The sequence below is a fragment of the Meles meles genome, chromosome 7 (assembly GCF_922984935.1).
Source record: "Meles meles chromosome 7, mMelMel3.1 paternal haplotype, whole genome shotgun sequence".
NCBI lineage: Eukaryota > Metazoa > Chordata > Mammalia > Carnivora > Mustelidae > Meles > Meles meles.
Genome location: NC_060072.1, coordinates 65,983,274 through 66,001,030, shown reverse-complemented (window position 1 = coordinate 66,001,030; position 17,757 = coordinate 65,983,274). Strand labels below are relative to the sequence as shown.

The 17,757-nt window shown below is 38.8% G+C and overlaps 1 protein-coding gene across 1 annotated transcript in view; it reads right to left on the bottom strand.

Annotated features, from left to right (window-relative positions):
* Positions 1–219: 219 nt before the first annotated feature.
* Positions 220–17,757, bottom strand: part of TMTC1 (transmembrane O-mannosyltransferase targeting cadherins 1) — a 267,805-nt gene continuing 250,267 nt past the window's right edge. Inside the window, exons 17-20 of the mRNA XM_046012428.1 lie at positions 16,869–17,006; positions 15,433–15,555; positions 11,810–11,887; positions 220–6,009 (exon numbers count right to left, since the gene is read on the bottom strand). Of these exons, the coding sequence (XP_045868384.1) occupies positions 5,869–6,009; positions 11,810–11,887; positions 15,433–15,555; positions 16,869–17,006 (480 nt within the window). The 3' untranslated portion in view covers positions 220–5,868. The remainder of the gene's footprint in view (positions 6,010–11,809; positions 11,888–15,432; positions 15,556–16,868; positions 17,007–17,757) is intronic.

Sequence of the window (17,757 nt, the reverse complement as noted above, 5' to 3'; positions counted from 1 at the left end):
TTCAGGAGCACATAAGGACTGAAACGGTGACTGCAGGTATGGGAAAGAGAGCAGACAAGAAACACACAAAACAATGCAATGCAATGAATGAATATGAGAAGGAAGATTTCTTTCTTTTAAAGCAGACACCAGCTAGTGACATGGGTTTCAATGGGTACTAATTGCTGAGCACTTGAGAGATTGAAACAGACATAATTATTTTCATTATATTTTATATAAAATACACATTTTGGAAAGACCTAAGCAGAGCATACACAATCAGACTTAAATGGGAGAAATACTTAATGGGAAATATATTTCTAGCTGGCACAAGAAAAGTAACAAAATGTACATTTATATATAACTGATCAAAGTAGGAAATAAAAAACATGAACAAAGAACACAATGCAAGTCATTTTCTCCTTGATAAAAGGAGGGATCCGCTTGAGTCACCAAGTCAGATGCTTATCACATTATAAAAGCAAGCCATGGCTTCTACAGATAATTTTAATTCCTTTGGAGGAAATCTTTAAAAAAATATTTCCCCCTGACACATAACAAAATGACCAATTTTTATGTGTATAGACTGCAAAATAAGATCTCTGTCATATGAAAGCACTTGGACAGTGCACTCACTCTTATGGTTGTGTGTGTGCTTTGTGGTGGTGATTATCTTAATTTCTCAAATGAAGGGCAACACTAATCAGTTATCAATTTCTTCAGAGGTAGAGGGCTTTCAGTCTGGTTTCAGGAGACACACAGAGCTTGCTATTTTCACAGAACTAACCAGTCACTCCCTGGGTGACAGACATGGCTGAGAGGTTTGGTGACCCGTCCAGGGTGGGGCATCTCCTCTGTCGCCGAACAGGCCTGCCACCCAGATTTCCTGATTCTGGGACCGGGGCACCCCTCCTTTGGCCCAAAAGGATGTTATGCACACTGGAAACTTCCAAACATGACATAAATATATACCATTTGCACCACCGAGAACGGGAAGAAACTCATGGGTTTCTGGACATAGATTCATCTTTCCATCTTGGGGTAAATGGTGATCTAATAATGACTAATGTGATGGATGCTGAGTTTATGAGCTACATGCCCTAAAAGGTTTTAGCTGAAAGGATCTTTGGTGATAGAAATAACACATTTTATATGAGCCATTTGATAGGCATGAAAATGATCAATTTTGTTGTCTTATTTTGCTGATATTAAAGAACTCCTTTGATTATAGTTATTTCTTCTCTTGAAGTTAATGGCTACCACAGCCAAAAAGAAGGAAGAAAGTACGATTTTTTGAAGAACTGTTCAACATATTTTTCTTTTACAACAAAACTTCAAGAATAATCATAAAAAGTTATGTTATATATTTGGCATTGTAAGCTTTTATCTTACTCAATTGCAGCCTAAATGCAAGATTTGACAGGTATTTTTTCTTTTAAAATACCAAAAGGTGTCAGATAGTTACCTTTTGCTATTATTGGGAGATACCAACATGCAATTTAATCAAAGTAAATGTGATTTGGAAACTAGGTGAAAAATTAAAAACAAACCAACTACCCATAACTACATTTGCTCTGATTATTGTTACGAATACCCTATAGATTTATTAATCTAAGATGCACATCCTTCACACATCAGATCAAACATTTTATTTTCCCCTCAAAAACAGATTCTAATGAGTACAAGAAGAAATAATTAACAAAAGCTGACATGTGTAATCAAAACAGATAAGTCTAGGCATACACTCTATGCCATGAACACTGCCAATGAGTTTTACATACTGGGTGCCTTTTCTGGTGTATACACATGGTAATTCTTCATCTGAGAGTGAAGAATTCTGAAAATGTGAGGTCAAATTACAGTCCAATTGCCACCAATGCAAACTGCCCCACCCACCCCACCTGTCAATCTTGAAACAATAGTCTCAACCAATCAACTGTGCCTTGGATTATTTTTTAGAATTCTTTGGCTCATTTTAGTCTAGATTTAAAAGTAAAAATGGAGAAACATGGTAAAAGTCATAAAAGTTCCATTAAAGTTGTTAGCCTACTTCTCTAGCCTCACTGCATTTTAGCATCTGGAGTAGGCAGCCAGCATCTCAGAGACTGCCCAGGGGCCCCAGGTGATCCTGCAGTCCCACCTGGCTTGAGAGCCCCTGTGTGTGAAGGAACAGTTCTTAACTATCACTGAAAGTAGTTCTTCGATCTGAGGGGCCTGGAATGTTTAGTAGAGACAATAAGAAACCACACATTCATTTTTAATCCCCTTCAAATTATAGTTTCTGTGGGTCGATTGGTAAAGAACAGTTTGGATTTTCTCATTTAGTTTTGTTGAGAAGTACGGTACAACCACTACAAGCCCCTCCATCAAGTGAGGTATGACCTGTGACAAGTGTCAGTTTCATGCTAGGGGCTGTGATGTACTATAGGAGGTTGTCATTAAAGTGCTGGCTTTTGTCTTTGTTTTGTGATGAACTTCAAAACAAACAGACCCAAAAGAATATATACATCTCAGGATTCCCTAAAATAAAATTTCTTTTCCTCCAAGGTATTTGAATCTTTGGTTTACTTATGTTACATCACTAAACTGTTTTACAAATACCGTTAACAGCTGGAAAACATCTGGATCACTTAAAAAATCCTGAAGAATTCTTAAGGTTGAAATAAACTTGTAAAGCCATTCTCATGGCTCCTATATCAAAGGACTGCACTTAATGGGAATCTTAAAGGCCAGAAGGACTGGTTCTAGGTAGGACAGAAGGACAGGTTAGACTGGCAGTACGTGGGGGATATATGCACACAAGTGACTCAAAATGTAGCTGAGAAAAAAAAGTGAGTGTTGCTCAGAGAACACAGCCACAAATGAAACTCTGATCACTGGATCAAGTGTTCAGCCAGACTAAAGCATCTCCTGTCTTGTCCTCGGCCAACTTCCCTCCCACCAAGGACACCTTACGTATTTAAGGATCCAGTGCAAGATGGAATTGCAGGAACCCTTGTTCAAAATTATTAAGAATTTCAAGCAGGGCCTTCAACCAAGCACAGGGGCCTTCTGAGAGCAGGGCCCCCAGGGACCACATGAACCTCAGGCCCATGAAGCCAGCTCTGCCATTCCATCTCAGAAAGGGGACAGCAACTCTCCTGCCAAGGACGCTTTTAGTAGGGGACTCTGGATGTATCTCCACAACTAGCCAGGGCACTCTGACTTTATTGATAAGAATGAATTCCACATAGTATTTCATGTTACAAGAACGAAATAAAAATAGTTATAAAATACACTTAATATCTTTGAAAAATAACATGTGATTTATTTTCTTATAGGCACCATTTAACTATGAAAACTATTTCATTGGCTACATCTCAGTGGCATTATTAAATCCAGATAAAAATATCTGACCCAACAAATGGTGCTTACTTTTCAGGTTCAAGGAGATGCCAGTGTGTGTACACAGAATGAGCCAGAGCGACAGTGTGTGTGGGGGGGCAGAATGAAGGGAGGCTGAGGGGCATGGGGAGAAGAAGGGAGGGAGGGAGAGAGAGACAAAGAGACAGACAGACATGGGGAGAGAGAAAAGCACCCAAAAGAAGGTAGAACAAGTCTCCTGAAGGCCATGTGACCCCTGCCCTCAGAAACTTTTAGGCTATAGCCGCCATTTCAACCATTCTCACTAATGTACCCTCATACCTTTAGCAGCATTTCAAGTAAGGCATAATTGCTTTTCAGAATTTGGGACTTAGTCTTTTCCGTTGACTTCCTAGGTGTGAGTCTTGGTTACAGATTATTCTAAAATGTGATTTAAGTCTCAGATACTGTTTTTTAGCTAGGGCTTCATTTTTTCCCTCCCAATTTGGGGGTGGATTGATAATTTAAAATGAACACTGGTGGTACATTTCCTGGCCTTAGGACTATAAAAGTGTAATTTTGAGGAGAATGAAAATATTTTAGGTAAAATCTTGGATAAATTTATGACATATAAGGTTAAAAGACTACTAGAAACAGAAGATCATAGTGGCAATATATGGACATTGTTGGATTATTGATGCATACAAACACATGTATGCTAATTCAAATTCTGGAATCCTTTGCATTTAAAATATGCCTTGCATCATCTCTTTACAGCGAAGTTCTTTTAACTAGATTTGCCTTGACAAAAAAAAAACACACCGGGGCAGTGTTGAAAAGAAGCAGGCTTTTTACCCTATCCTGGCCTGAGCAAGTGAAATCCGCACACCTTTGGGCTATGACATCTGTAGGCCACCTGGCTTAGCCTGCAAACAGCACTCCCCAGAGTGGTTCCTCCTCCTCCTCCTCTTCTTCTTCTTCTTTTTTTTAAATTTATGATGACCCAATTAGAATCAGGTGTTCTGATTTCTTCACTTTCAAAATATATTACCACCCAAACACTGAACTCCACTTCCTAATTTCTTCAGCTTTGGCAAGTGAATCATCAATACAAATTTTTTGAGGGGCTATTAAAACTTTACATTGTAATTTAGATTTGTGATTTCTGTACGATCAGTTCTGAAAGCTGCTATTAAAACCACTATGTACAGAGAAAAAAATTTGTGTGTATATACATATATATTAAATATTTTATAAGTTACAAAATAAATAACACTAAAAAACAAATGTCAAATTGTTAAGTTCCACTTTGCTGGCCTCTGTCTTTTAAATATAAATATGTATTTTTATAATTAGAATTTAGACTTTTTTCTCCCCTAGATTTTTTGAGCATTTGCCAAGAACTCTCCAAAATTATAAATACAGAACCAAGAACTCTGGATTTTCATCACTCATATTCTAAAGCACAGAATTCTCATTAAATTTCAGTAGACAAATCAATAGAGCTTCTCTTCCATCCTCTTCATAGTCTATGAAGATTTTTGTGATATATTATACAGCGTTATCAGTGATTAAATATAGTTTTCAAAAAAATAATAAATCTCTGGATGACTGAATGTTAAGATAATAAACTAGAACATTTCTCTTAGTTAATATCTTTAATATTTCTCATGTAGAATATACTATTTTTTTCTCCACCAAAATAACAATGTATGTGGAGTCAGAAACATTTATGATTCTAAAAGCACTTCTGAAATCTTAGAGCAGAATCACTACTCTAGTAATACTTGTAATAAAATTAAAATAATCTTAAACATTTCCATAAAGAAATTAGAGGAACAAAGATCCTTGATTTTCTCCCAGGGATGAGAATACCCATACACAATCCCAGAAGCCTCCTTTTTATTATATCAGGCAATGGGAAAAGCTTGCATCAGAGTGGAATTTAATTCACTCTTCAATTGGGCTCTAGCAATATCCTAGGGGGGATATTAGACAAAGCTCACTTAACAACACCCTTTCCCCCATATATTCCAGAAGATTCTACAAAAACTATTAGATACTCATTTCTAGTTCTGGAGAACTAAATGAGCTACCTCTTGGTGGAATTACCCAAATGGTTTATCCCAGAGATTTTTCCCCTTTGACATATCTCATCTCACAAAGAAGAGCTGCTCTGCCGTCAGAGCATCTAAGCCTCTGTATTTCTGGGACGTAAAAGTCTACACTGAGATGGAATTAGATTCTTAGGTTGGAAAAGCAGAGAAACAGATGAAGGGAAATCTGGAATTAAAGCCAACAAAAATCTGCAAAACGTGTAGTAGTTGTTTTACTTCCTCTCAGATGGAGCCCTTGCTTGCTATCTTCTTCCGTGGAAATGCAAGTCCCTCAGCACAGGGTTACCAGCTGGCATCCCAAAATGTGCCTCCCTGAACTCAGAGCGAGTGGAAAGCTTCTCTGTTGTGCCCCTGCTGAGGTGAAGACCTCCAACACTTCTTCCTCTTCCAGAAGCACCAGCACTGTCCCTCAAGACTGGGCCAAACACGGCTACGTCTGATCCTTTTCTCGAACTTCTTGTAATCGTTTCTCTAGGCGATCCAACTTGGCGAGATTTTCCTGCAGCAGTTTGCTGTCTGGAACCAGCTGTAAGGCTCTCTCGTAATAAGCTCTTGCGGACACATAGTTTCCCTGTGGGGAAAAAGAGAGACGACAATTATAGTCTGACCCATCAGAACACTCTTGGAGAATGGGGAGACTAAGAAGACCTTCTGGCCCAGTGTAACAGGAATGTCCTCAGAAGGAAACCCTGTCTGCATGGGTAATTTTATCCTTATCTTTTGGTGCTTTTGGAGAATCCATTTGTTTTAAGTACCAGGCCAACTGGAGAATGTGAAGGATAAGAGTTACACCGTAAGGTGAAATGGCAGAAAAACAGATTTTCAATTCTACTAATGTATGGTATGAGGCTATCATTTCATAGGGCTCTCGTGGGGTTGGTACTATTCCTTAGTAATCAAATGGAGCCATGGCTAGAGATGGGGGCTGGGGGAGAAGGAGGGAGGGAGGAAAGGGAGGGAAGTTTGTGGGAAAATGCGAAAGTAGTGATGATTAAATAGTTTGGAATCTGCTAGACCTATTTAGTGGTGGAAGTTATTTTAATATCCAACTAACACAGAAGCAACATTTGCCTAATATGGGCTTTAATGTAAACATAAGTTTTTATAAAGTGAAAAGACCTGGTAAGAATATGGAGTCAAATTTACCTAAGGTGTGTGACAATATGAACCTGCTGGATCCCTTTAAAGCAGGAAAGAAGGCATAGCACCCCGACCTGCTAAAGATACCTGTCACCACCCTCTGTTGGCCCCCATCTGCTTTGTTCCATGGCTTTCTAACTGGAAATGATGTGTGCCTGTTCCAGATGGTTCTAGATAAATCAGTCATAATTATTGTTTTCCAGGCCCTTTTCTGCTACTAAATTTTGCCTTCCTTATTTGGTTCACCCTCTTTCAGATCTGTGTCCTGCTATGTCTCAGAACTCTGAGTGTTAAGAGTTCTCTTCATTTCCCCACATTTCAATTTGCTCTATTTTATTCTCCATTACAGCTCCATGTGGACAAAAACCAGTACTCTCTGAATTCCCATCACAATTTAAAATAGCATCTCTAAGTGAGAGTTCTATGTAGCAACTAGCAACTAATATTCACTGAATGCTTAACTATCCTCCAAAAGAGCTAATGCATGTTAAGAGCTCAGACAGGCTGACGCACAGTGAGTCCTCAGTCCAATGCTACCATTGTTGTCATTATTAAACAACCATCCAGGGTTGAGTAAACACCATCCCTTTATTACAGTACTCACTCGTCATATTAGTAAAGAGGAGAGTGGAAATGACAGAAAAGGATATTGTAACTTTGGGAATCCAGGCTCTGACACATGCACAAATCAGAAAACATTTCTGATCATTAGCCCTGATTCTCGTAAGAGGCTAAACAAAATTCTGAAGAGGTGAGACCCTGGATTTGCTTTATTCAATTGTTATTATTTTTCATCAACTCCAGCCTTTATCTTCCAAGTATCTTGTGATGTTTATTAGGCTTAGCACACATGTGCAGACAACTGAGTACTCTCAAAATGAGTTTTAGATTTAGAGTGCTCTCAAAATATGTTTATACTACAGCCGACTTTGAAATTTTTCTGCTGAGTCTTCTCTGAATGTAGGCCTCAGCCCGGTGCCTTGGCATTTCCTTCTCTGATTACCAGCTTTCTTTGTCCTTTCACGTAAAATCCACTGCTAGAGTTATCTTCTCTCCCTCAAATTGCTCTTTACTTGATTAAACTGGAAGACTTGCTTTTTTTTTTTTTTTTTTAAAGTTATATCCCTTGATTCAATGTCCCCAGTTCTGAGATGCTAAGATAGGAATCAGAATTACCTAATTTCTAGAAATGTGCTATCTAACTCTACATGGCTGTTTAAGTTTCCATCAATTAAATTAAGAATTCAGTTGCTCAGTTGTACTAACCACATTTCAAGGGTTCAACAGGCACATGGGCTAGTGGCTGCTGCCTTTGACAGTGTAGCTATCGAACACTTCTGACACCATGGAGAGTTCCGTACGATGCCACTCAAGAAAACGCACATAGGGCGCCTGGGTGGCTCAGTGGGTTAAAGCCTCTGCCTTCAGCTCAGGTCATGATCCCAGGGTCCTGGGATCGAGCCCCACATCAGGCTCTCTGCTCAGCAGGGAGCCTGCTTCCTCCTCTCTCTCTGCCTGCTTCTCTGCCTACTTCTGATCTCTGTCTGTCAAGTAAATAAATAAAATCTTAAAAAAAAGAAAATGCACATAGCGCAGTACTGAAAATAGTACTTTGTGGTGTGGTCCAGTTGATAGAACTCTTTGATTATAAAGAATGTATTTTAGCCTTTTTGGTCCACCCATTTTTCCTTTATGAAGCTTCATTATAATTATCTTTTATTACCACGCAGTATAAGCAAGAGACAACTCCCTTCTCATTTCTTCATGCCACGACCTGGCAAAGCCTTATTCCAACTTGCAACCTTACCATAGCCCTCGGTACTCTAAGTTTCACCTGGGCTCAGGGAAGGAGTGTAGCCTGGAAAGAGCTAACACGACCTGATGCACACACTACCTGGCAGTGCAAAGAGAAAGATAATGACTGCTCTCTCTTCAGGACCTCATAATAATCTTGCATCCTAATGGTACCATCTAAATGACCATATCCAAGGCATGTGCCCAGTCTATATACTTATACTGGATGGTATCATAATGAATTTACTGATATTAGATGATTTTTCAATGACAAACATAGCAATTTTATACTGTTCAGCCTAATTCATGATGTTTGCAAAGATGAAAAACTGCATAAACTAATTTTTAATCAGTGTGTTCATTACATTTCAAAATAACACACTCAATAGATCCTTCTTCAATCTCCAGATACCTTTTCAGGGGAAGTACCTCTAATTTAAAGCAATGGATTCACTCGTTAATCTGAGAATTCAATGAACATACTATTCTCCTTGTATTTCCAGACTTTTTGGAAAAGTATTGAGTGTACTTACTGTACTTTTTAAAAAAAGATTTATTTATTTGTGTGTGTGTGTGAGAGAGAGAGAGACAGAGAGAATGAGCAGGAAGAGCAGAGGGAGAAGGAAAGAGAATCCCAAGCAGACTCCATGCTGAGCTCTGAGCCCAACATGGGGCTGGATCCCATAACCCTGAGTTGAAACGAGTCAGTCGTTAACCAACTTCACCACCCAGGTGTTCCTACTTATTGTACTTTTTAAATTAACAACTGAACCCACTGCTTTAAATGCAGGCCCATGTCATCTAAAAACATATTGAACAAGGGCACCTGGGTGGCTCAATATGTTAAGCTGCTGCCTTCGGCTCGGGTCATGATCTCAGGGTCCTAGGATCGAGTCCTGCATCGGGCTCTCTGCTCAGCAGGGAGCCTGCTTCCCTCTCTCTCTCTCTCTGCCTGCCTCTCTACCTACTTGTGCTCTCTCCCTGTCAAATAAATAAATAAAATCTTTTAAAAAAATATTGACATATTATTTTAAAATATAACTATTTAATATATTATTTAAATATTTAAAATTACGTTACTTTTCTCTATCTCTCCCTCTTCCTTCCTTCCTCCCTCCCTCTTTCTTTCTTTTTTTCTTTCTCTCTGGTATTTTTTAAAAAATATTTTTAATTTTATTTATTTATTTGACAGAGAGAGAGAGAGAGATCGGGAGAGGTAGAAGCAGACTTCCCACATAAGCAGGGAGCCCAATGCAGGGCTCGATCCCAGGACCCTGGAATCACGACCCGAGCCGAAGGCAGACACTCAACCACCTGAGCCACCCAGGCACCACCTTCTTTCTGGTATTTTTTTCCAAAATTTATTCCATGTGATTTATGATCAAGCTTAAGTAAGTTCACAGTGCTAGACACCCTAGAAGATCATTAGGATCAGAGCTCAGGTTATTCTGCTCTGATAAATGTCCTGTTTATTCCTCTATTAGAGCACAACTCTCAGTCATATTATCTCCTTACAGCTATATAATCACGAGTCACCTTTCTGTTTTGTTGTGTTTCTGAGAGTGACCAGTTTCCACTTAATAGTAAATCCTATTGGGCTTTTGTTTAAATGCTAATCACTATATTACTGTTTTATTAATATAAAGACTGATAGAAGCCTGAAAATAGGTTAGCTAAATACGAGCGATCCTTTAAAAACATGTCAGACCAGGGCATGTCTCTGCTCAGAGTCCTCTAAGGACCCCAACTCATTCAGCATGGCATAAAAGCCAAAAACCCTGTATTCCCCTTCAAGGTTCTGCATGATCCTGCCCTGTGACTTAACTTTGACTCTGGCTTCTACCATTTCATCTTACTTGCCTCTGCCCTGTTCTTCAAACACAGCAGGTACTCTCATATCTTAGGACCTTTGCATGTGTTCTTTCCCTGTTTTGCCACATGGCTTTTTTCCTTCAGGTCTCTACTCAAAATCACTTTTTAAAGTGAGGCCTTCCCTATTTACGACAACGTGGATGGAACTAGAGGATATTATGCTTAGCGAAATAAGTCAATCGGAGAAAGACAACTATCATATGATCTCCCTGATATAAGGAAGTGGAGATGCAACGTGGGGGATCTGGGGGGGGTAGGAAAAGAATAAATGAAACAAGATGGGATCGGGAGGGAGACAAACCATAAGAGACTCTCAATCTCACAAAATAAACTGAGGGTTGCTGGGAGGAGGGGGATAGGGAGAGGGTGGTGAGGATATGGACATTGGGGAGGGTATGTGCTATGGTGAGTGCTGTGACGTGTGTAAGCTTGGCGATGCACGGACCTGTACCCCTGGGGCTAATAATACATTATATGTTTATAAAAAAATTAAAAAATTATTTAAAAAAATAAATAAAAAATAATGTGAGACCTTCCCTAACCACCTTAATTTTAAATTTCAGCCCTTACTCCACAGCACTTCTTATCTGTTCTCTTTTTTCTCCATAGCACTATATTTTACATATAGATGTATGTATGTATGTGTTTATTTATTTATTGCCTGTCTCTTTTACTAAATGTTAGCTCCATGAAGACAGGAAGTTCTGTCTTACTTGTTTAGTGTTCTATTCCCAGTGCCTGAAGAAAGAGTACCTGGCCCATCACATGCTCTGTATGAATGTTTGTCAGATGAATGGATGAATGAATGAATGATATTGAGTCTATTACTTATAGGTAGCAGCCTTCCCAAGGGTCATTTTTGATGATTCACTCAAAGATAGCTTTTCCTTTTGGAAAAACAAAAACAAACCCACAAATAAACAAACTTGCATTTCAGTAAATGATTAGGGAGTAAAAGATAGGTACAAGAAATAATAAAGTAATATTTAAAGTAACACTGTAGGGGCGCCTGGGTGGCTCAGTGGGTTAAAGCCTCTGCCTTCAGCTCAGGTCATGATCCCAGAGTCCTGGGATTGAGCCCCGCATTGGGCTCCCTGCTCCACAGGGAGCCTGCTTCCTCCTCTCTCTCTGCCTGCCTCTCTGCCTAGTTGTGATTTCTCTCTGTCAAATAAATAAAATATTTAAAAAATAAATAAATAAAGTAACACTGTACTCTTGACCATGAGTTAAGCTGTAGGACAATGAGATCCAGGAAGCCCCAACAAGGGGCAGATTTTATTTGCTGTATGATGATACTTCTCTTAGGTACACATGGTTTTCTTTATGTTCAATAAAATCATGGAATATAATTTGTATAGACTTAGTTTTCAAATGACTTCATGATATTCAATATCTGGATAAAACAAAGAACATAAACTGTGCTGATTTCCCTTTTAAACACATGAGGCTTTTTTGGTCTTTAAATAATTCAAAGGGGGAATTAACAATATTTTCTCAATCTTTTGAGAGAAGACAGAAAGAGAAAATGGAAACCCAGATCCCTTGGAAGTGAATTATTTTCCTACCTTGATGTGTTGAATTCCACCCATGTTCATCCAGGCCTGTGCTTGATCTGGATTTAGCTCCACGGCGGCTTCATAGCTCTAAATATACAAGAAACTTTTTCAGGTTGAGAAAGGAGAACCCACGTTTAATGCTACAGGACTGTGGAAACCACTTTCTTCCTTTGTGAGAATGTAAATGGTTAACACAATGAAACCCGACACTACTAGCTCACAGGTGTTCCCGTTTATTTCAATTATGTTTCAAAACTGATGACTGGGAAGTGGAGGAAACTAAAATGTGTAATTTGCTAGCAGAGACTGAGGATGATCCAGGGAATCCAGATGATTTTATTAATAGTGCATCATTTCTCACTGGCCTTGACCTGCCAAGAAAACTCTTTTGGATTTTTTCTATAAATGGAGTTTGTAAGGGGCACCTGGGTGGCTCAGTGGGTTAAAGCCTCTGCCTTCGGCTCAGGTCATGATCCCAGGGTTCTGGGATGGAGCCCCGCATCGGGCTCTCTGCTCCGTGGGGAGCCTGCTTCCTCCTCTCTCTTTGCCTGCCTCTGCCTAGTTGTGATTTCTCTCTGTCAAATAAATAAAATATTTAAAAAAAATGGAATTTGTAAGAATATACTTTTTCAATGATCACAGAATCTTTTAGAATCTTTTCCTATGTAGCTCAGCCCTTTCACAGTATCACTGGCCTGGTTATTCAGCCTATACCAAAATCCTTACAGTGACAGGATGCTCATTCCTTCCTTGAGGACATCTATCTTCCTAGGGGATAGTTTCAATCATTAAAAAGCCTTCCTTTATCTTCTGCCACAGGTCTTCATATGTCTGAAGAGAATTACTTCTCTCTCAACTACCTCTTTTGGTCTGCAAATGTGTATCCCATTAAATGTAGCATCTGTGAGGCATACTGGTAATATTTTGCATGTTGTTTTACATCACAACTGGGTCTTAATTTAAGAGTGGTCACCTTAAATAAAGCTAATGGCTATGAGGGGTGCTTTCAATTACAAAGCTAAGTATCTGTGTGTCTATTTTAACGCTCTTTGGTATTTTCACTGATGAATAGCTTCATAAAGTAAACAGAATCTGGTCCATCCCTCCTCCTGTTTTAAGAGAAATAAGCAAACAACAAGAAACTATACTTCTAAAGAGCTGGTAAAATAAACCTGAAGAATGTGTCTCTTAGGTCAATTTATATCAACAGAGATGAGAGTGTAGGGTAGAAATTAAGAACCTGGATTCAAATCCCAGCTCCATCTCTTACCCTCTGTGATCTTGAACAAGTTACACAACCTCTCAGTCCCAGTTTATTCAACTATAAAATGGAGACAATGACCATAGCTTTCTTATATGACTATTGAGAAGATCAAATTACTTAATATGTGTAAATCATAAATAAAAATGCTAATCATAGCCCTAACTCCTATCTGTCACAGATGGAGCCACTTTATTTATTGATTGGTTGATTGATTTTAAGTAGACGTCACACCCAGTGTGGAGTCCAATGCAGGGCCTGAACTTACAACCCTGAGATCAAGAATTGAGCTGAGATCAAGAGTTGGACGTTTAACTGACTGAGCCACCCAAGCACCCAAATCTAGTCTCTTTAAAATGATTATCTGATTTATAGTTAAAGCAACTAGAAAATACTTTTGTTTTTAATACAATGTATAAGATACAGATACCAGATCACTTCATAATTAAATTATATATTCATTAAATTGTCATTTTAAAATGCTCACATGTTACGGTATTAAAAATGTTCACACATTAGGTGTCCGACTCCTGATTTCAGCTCAAGTCATGATCTCAGGGTCTTGAGATTGAGCTTCTGTGCTCAGGGTGGGTGTTTGTTTCCCCTCTCCCTCTCTCTCTGCCCCTCCCCCTACTTGAGCACACTCTCTCTCTAAAATACATATAAAGCTTTTTAAAAAATGTTCACAGGGCACAGGAAAATACACAATTTCCCCTTCAAATATGCCACTGTTTTAAGAGTTTATGTTCAAGTTAGTTTTCCCAAATATCTTTACCTGTTTCTGAATATTTTGAAAGTCACTCACTGTTTGTTTTCAGAAACAATAATATCATTTAAAATTTTACTTTTCTCATGTTACATTTAGTGTAATTTTATGACTTCATTAATTCCACATTGTGGCTTTACCAGAAATGCTTTTTATAGATATAGAAATGCTTTGTATAGATATTCTATAAATGCTTATAGAAATGTATTTCGATAACATTTTTATTTGTTTGGAATATCTTTTTTTTTTAAATTATTCGTTTATTTGTTTATTTACAGCATAACAGTGTTCATTGTTTTGGCATCACATCCAGTGCTCCATGCAGTACATGCCCTCCCTATTACCCATCACCTGGTTCCTCAACTTCCCACCCCACCCCACCCCCGCCCCTTCAAAACCCTCTGGTTGTTTTTCAGAGTCCATAGTCTCTCATGGTTCATCTCCCCTTCCAGTTTCCCTCAACTCCCTCTCCTCTCCATCTCCCCATGTCCTCCATGTTATTTGTTATGCTCCACAAATAAGTGAGACCATATGATACTTGACTCTCTCTGCTTGACTTATTTCGCTCAGCATAATTTCTTCCAGCCCCGTCCATGTTGCTACAAAAGTTGGGTATTCATCCTTTCTGATGGAGGCATAATACTCCATCGTGTATATGTACCACATCTTTCTTATCCATTCATCCGTTGAAGGGCATCTTGGTTCTTTCCACAGTTTGGTGACCGTAGCCATTGCTGCAATAAACATTGGGGTACAGATGGCCCTTCTTTTCACTACATCTGGATCTTTGGGGTAAATACCCAGCAGTGCAATTGCAGGGTCATAGGGAAGCTCTATTCTTAATTTCTTCAGGAGTATCTTTTTGATTGCAAACTAAGTACAAATTTTATTTGAGAGCTATAGATATTGAATGCCTCTGAGACGCAAGGCATTATGTTTTAGAGCACAGAAGGAAGCAGTCCCTTTATACAAGAAGTCCAATCTAACTGGGGAGCAGGCACTGTGCACAGAGGATTGGGGAGGGGGGTCAGGGAAGGAGGAGAGAATAGGGAGAATAAAAAGATGCCTAACAATACAATGTAATAGATGATATTTTCAAATGACTTGTAGAGATAGTATATATAAAAGTTCACAGGAAGCAAGGACATTGGGAGAAAGCAAGATCCAGATGGCTTCCAGAGGGAGGAAGACATGGGCTATGTGTTAGTCGATGAGAGGGAATCTTGTGAGGAATTGGGGGGATGTGTGGAGATGCCAAAGCTATTTAGATACTCATCTAGATGGACTAGAGGGTTAATGCTGGCCAAAAGAGAGAGTGAGAGAGGCACAGTGAGAAACTAGCTGAGGGAATAATGTGGAATTGCTTCAAACATCAAGTTAAAGGTGATAATTCAGAAAATAATGCAGAGGTACTGCAGATCTCTGAATAGTTAAAAAAAATAGTCAATTATAAAAACTAAACATGTAACATCACGGCCATTAATCAAAAAATTCACCCCATAAACATGCCACTGATCTTAAATTTTATTATATATGCTTCAGTAAAGATTGAGTACTAATTTTAATCCCTTAATTTAGTAACATAATTTGATTAAGTATTTATACCTCAAAAGCTTTATCCAGAAGATTCTGCTCTCTTAGTTGGTTTCCTTTTGTGAAAAAAAGTTCAGATATGACTTTTGGGTCCTTTGGTTTCAGCTGGAGAGCCTTGTCGATAGCATCGAGTGCCTGCCAACAGGTTTGAAAGGAAGGCAGAATGTAGATGAGATGAAAAAAAACTAACTTAAATGATAACATTTATACTTTTTGTTCTTAAGTATTAGCTGGTGTGGTAAATGACAATCAAAACACATTCTTCTTTCTCTCTGATGTTCTCACTGAGAAAATGACATGTCCCTGACCAGCCCACAGGGAGGTCAGTGATAAAGATGAAAGAAAACAAGACCTGGGGTCAGGTGTTTTGCTCTGACTGTGTCCATCTGGACCACTCCAAACACAGCCTCCTCTTAGATCCCTGGTACCCACTATGCCCCCAGCACCCACTGCCCCACTCTCTGCAGTTACGGATCCTTCAAAGCACAAATTCCACCATGTTGCTCTTCTCCTTAAAAGCCCAAGGCTTCTCCAAGGATAAAAAAATAAAACCTTTGCCCTGGTCCTGAGCCCTGTGGGGTGTTGTCTCCAGCAACCTCTGTGGCCATTATCTCATACAGTGCCCTGCTCCTTTTATGTGCATCCCTCAGACTTGCCACTTGCTACTGCCACAGGGCCTTTGCATATACTTTAACCAGCCTGGAATGCTTTTCACTGCCCCCCCTTCATCTAGTAACTCCTATTTATCATTTAGCATTCACCTTCTTATCACTCCACAGGTTCGGAACCTAACCTTTCAGATCACTCAGGTCCTGGTAACATGCTTGTTAGGACCATGACACTCTTCATGACATCACTGAGCACAGCTATAATTCTACATTTGTTTTTGATTGCTTGTTTAATCTTGGTTTCCTCTTCTATAAACTCCACTGGGACAAAGGTGATTTTTTTTTTGTTTTGTTTTTCTTACACTACTTTATTCCTGGTACCTACCACAGAGGCTGGCATATAGCAGGCATTCCATAAGTACTTATTGAATCGCTCCATAAATTCAAGTCACATAACTTTTCAAATGGAGATAAACAATAATAGTTGAAATATAGGGTCACTGACCTGTATAAAGACTGCTATAAGGATTCTATAAATAACATATTTGAAGGAACATAGAAAATGATGAAACATACAAATGTTAGTCTATATCTAGTTAGGTGAAAACAAATTGAGATACTATCACATAAAAATCTTTAGACCAAGGATGAGCCAAGAAAGTATTGTTTCAAGGGGACATATTAGAGTTAAGGTGTATCTGTGAAAAGCATCCGTAAGATAGGATATGCCAATGGATGACAATCAAGATTGCTCAGCCTCATAAATGTGCAGACTGGAGAATCATTCAGGCACTCCTCATTTTCTACCTGTGAATCCAACAATTCCAGTGTGCTCCCTACCTTGTCATGGAGCTCCTGCTTGCTGTAGATTGCTGACAACAAGCGGTAGCATTCAAGGCATCCAGTCTCTTCTGACACAATGTGGTTGGTCATCTTCTCAGCTTCTTTTGTCTGACCCATCACAGCCAAAACCTGAGCCTGCAAAACCACATTGAACTGGCTTAGGAGACACTGTTATCACCTCATCAAACAAAGCATTTCTGAAGACAGGCATTCCAGAGACACTCCAGAAAAAAAATGCTTAGCATCTATTTGCAACTCAGAGAGCTGAATTCCCACAGTGTACAGGTGTAAAATTTTGTTTGTTTGTTTATTTATTTAGGCATATGCATGCACTGTGTGTGAATAGCAGGGACACCAAAGACATCAACGAAATGAATTGACGTTTTTTAAAATTCAACTATCTCAAAAGAAATGATTTCATATGGTTTCAACAGGATGTCATGTTTATAAAAAGATAACAAGTTTGATTTATTGCAGATCTAAAGAAGAGTAGCAAAAATGCACATTTCCAAAAATTGAAATTAAAAATATTGCTGATTATTACTTTCTTAAATTTGAGAACCATACTCTAGCTATGTTAGAGAATGCCCTTGTTCTTAGGACTATATGCTGAAGTATTTGAAATAAAGGGCAGGGCGCCTGGGTGGCTCAGTTGGTTAAGCACATGCCTTCGGCACAGGTCATGACCTCAGGGTACCGGGATTGAGCCCCGCATCTCCCTCTCCCTCTCTCTGTCAAATAAACAAAATCTTAAAAAAAAAGAAAGATGGGTATGAGATCTGTAACTTTTGTATGGCTCACAAAAAATTAAATTAAAATTTAAAAAATTAAATTAAAAAAATTAAAAATTAAATGTATTAATACTAAGCATCTGCACACATAAATA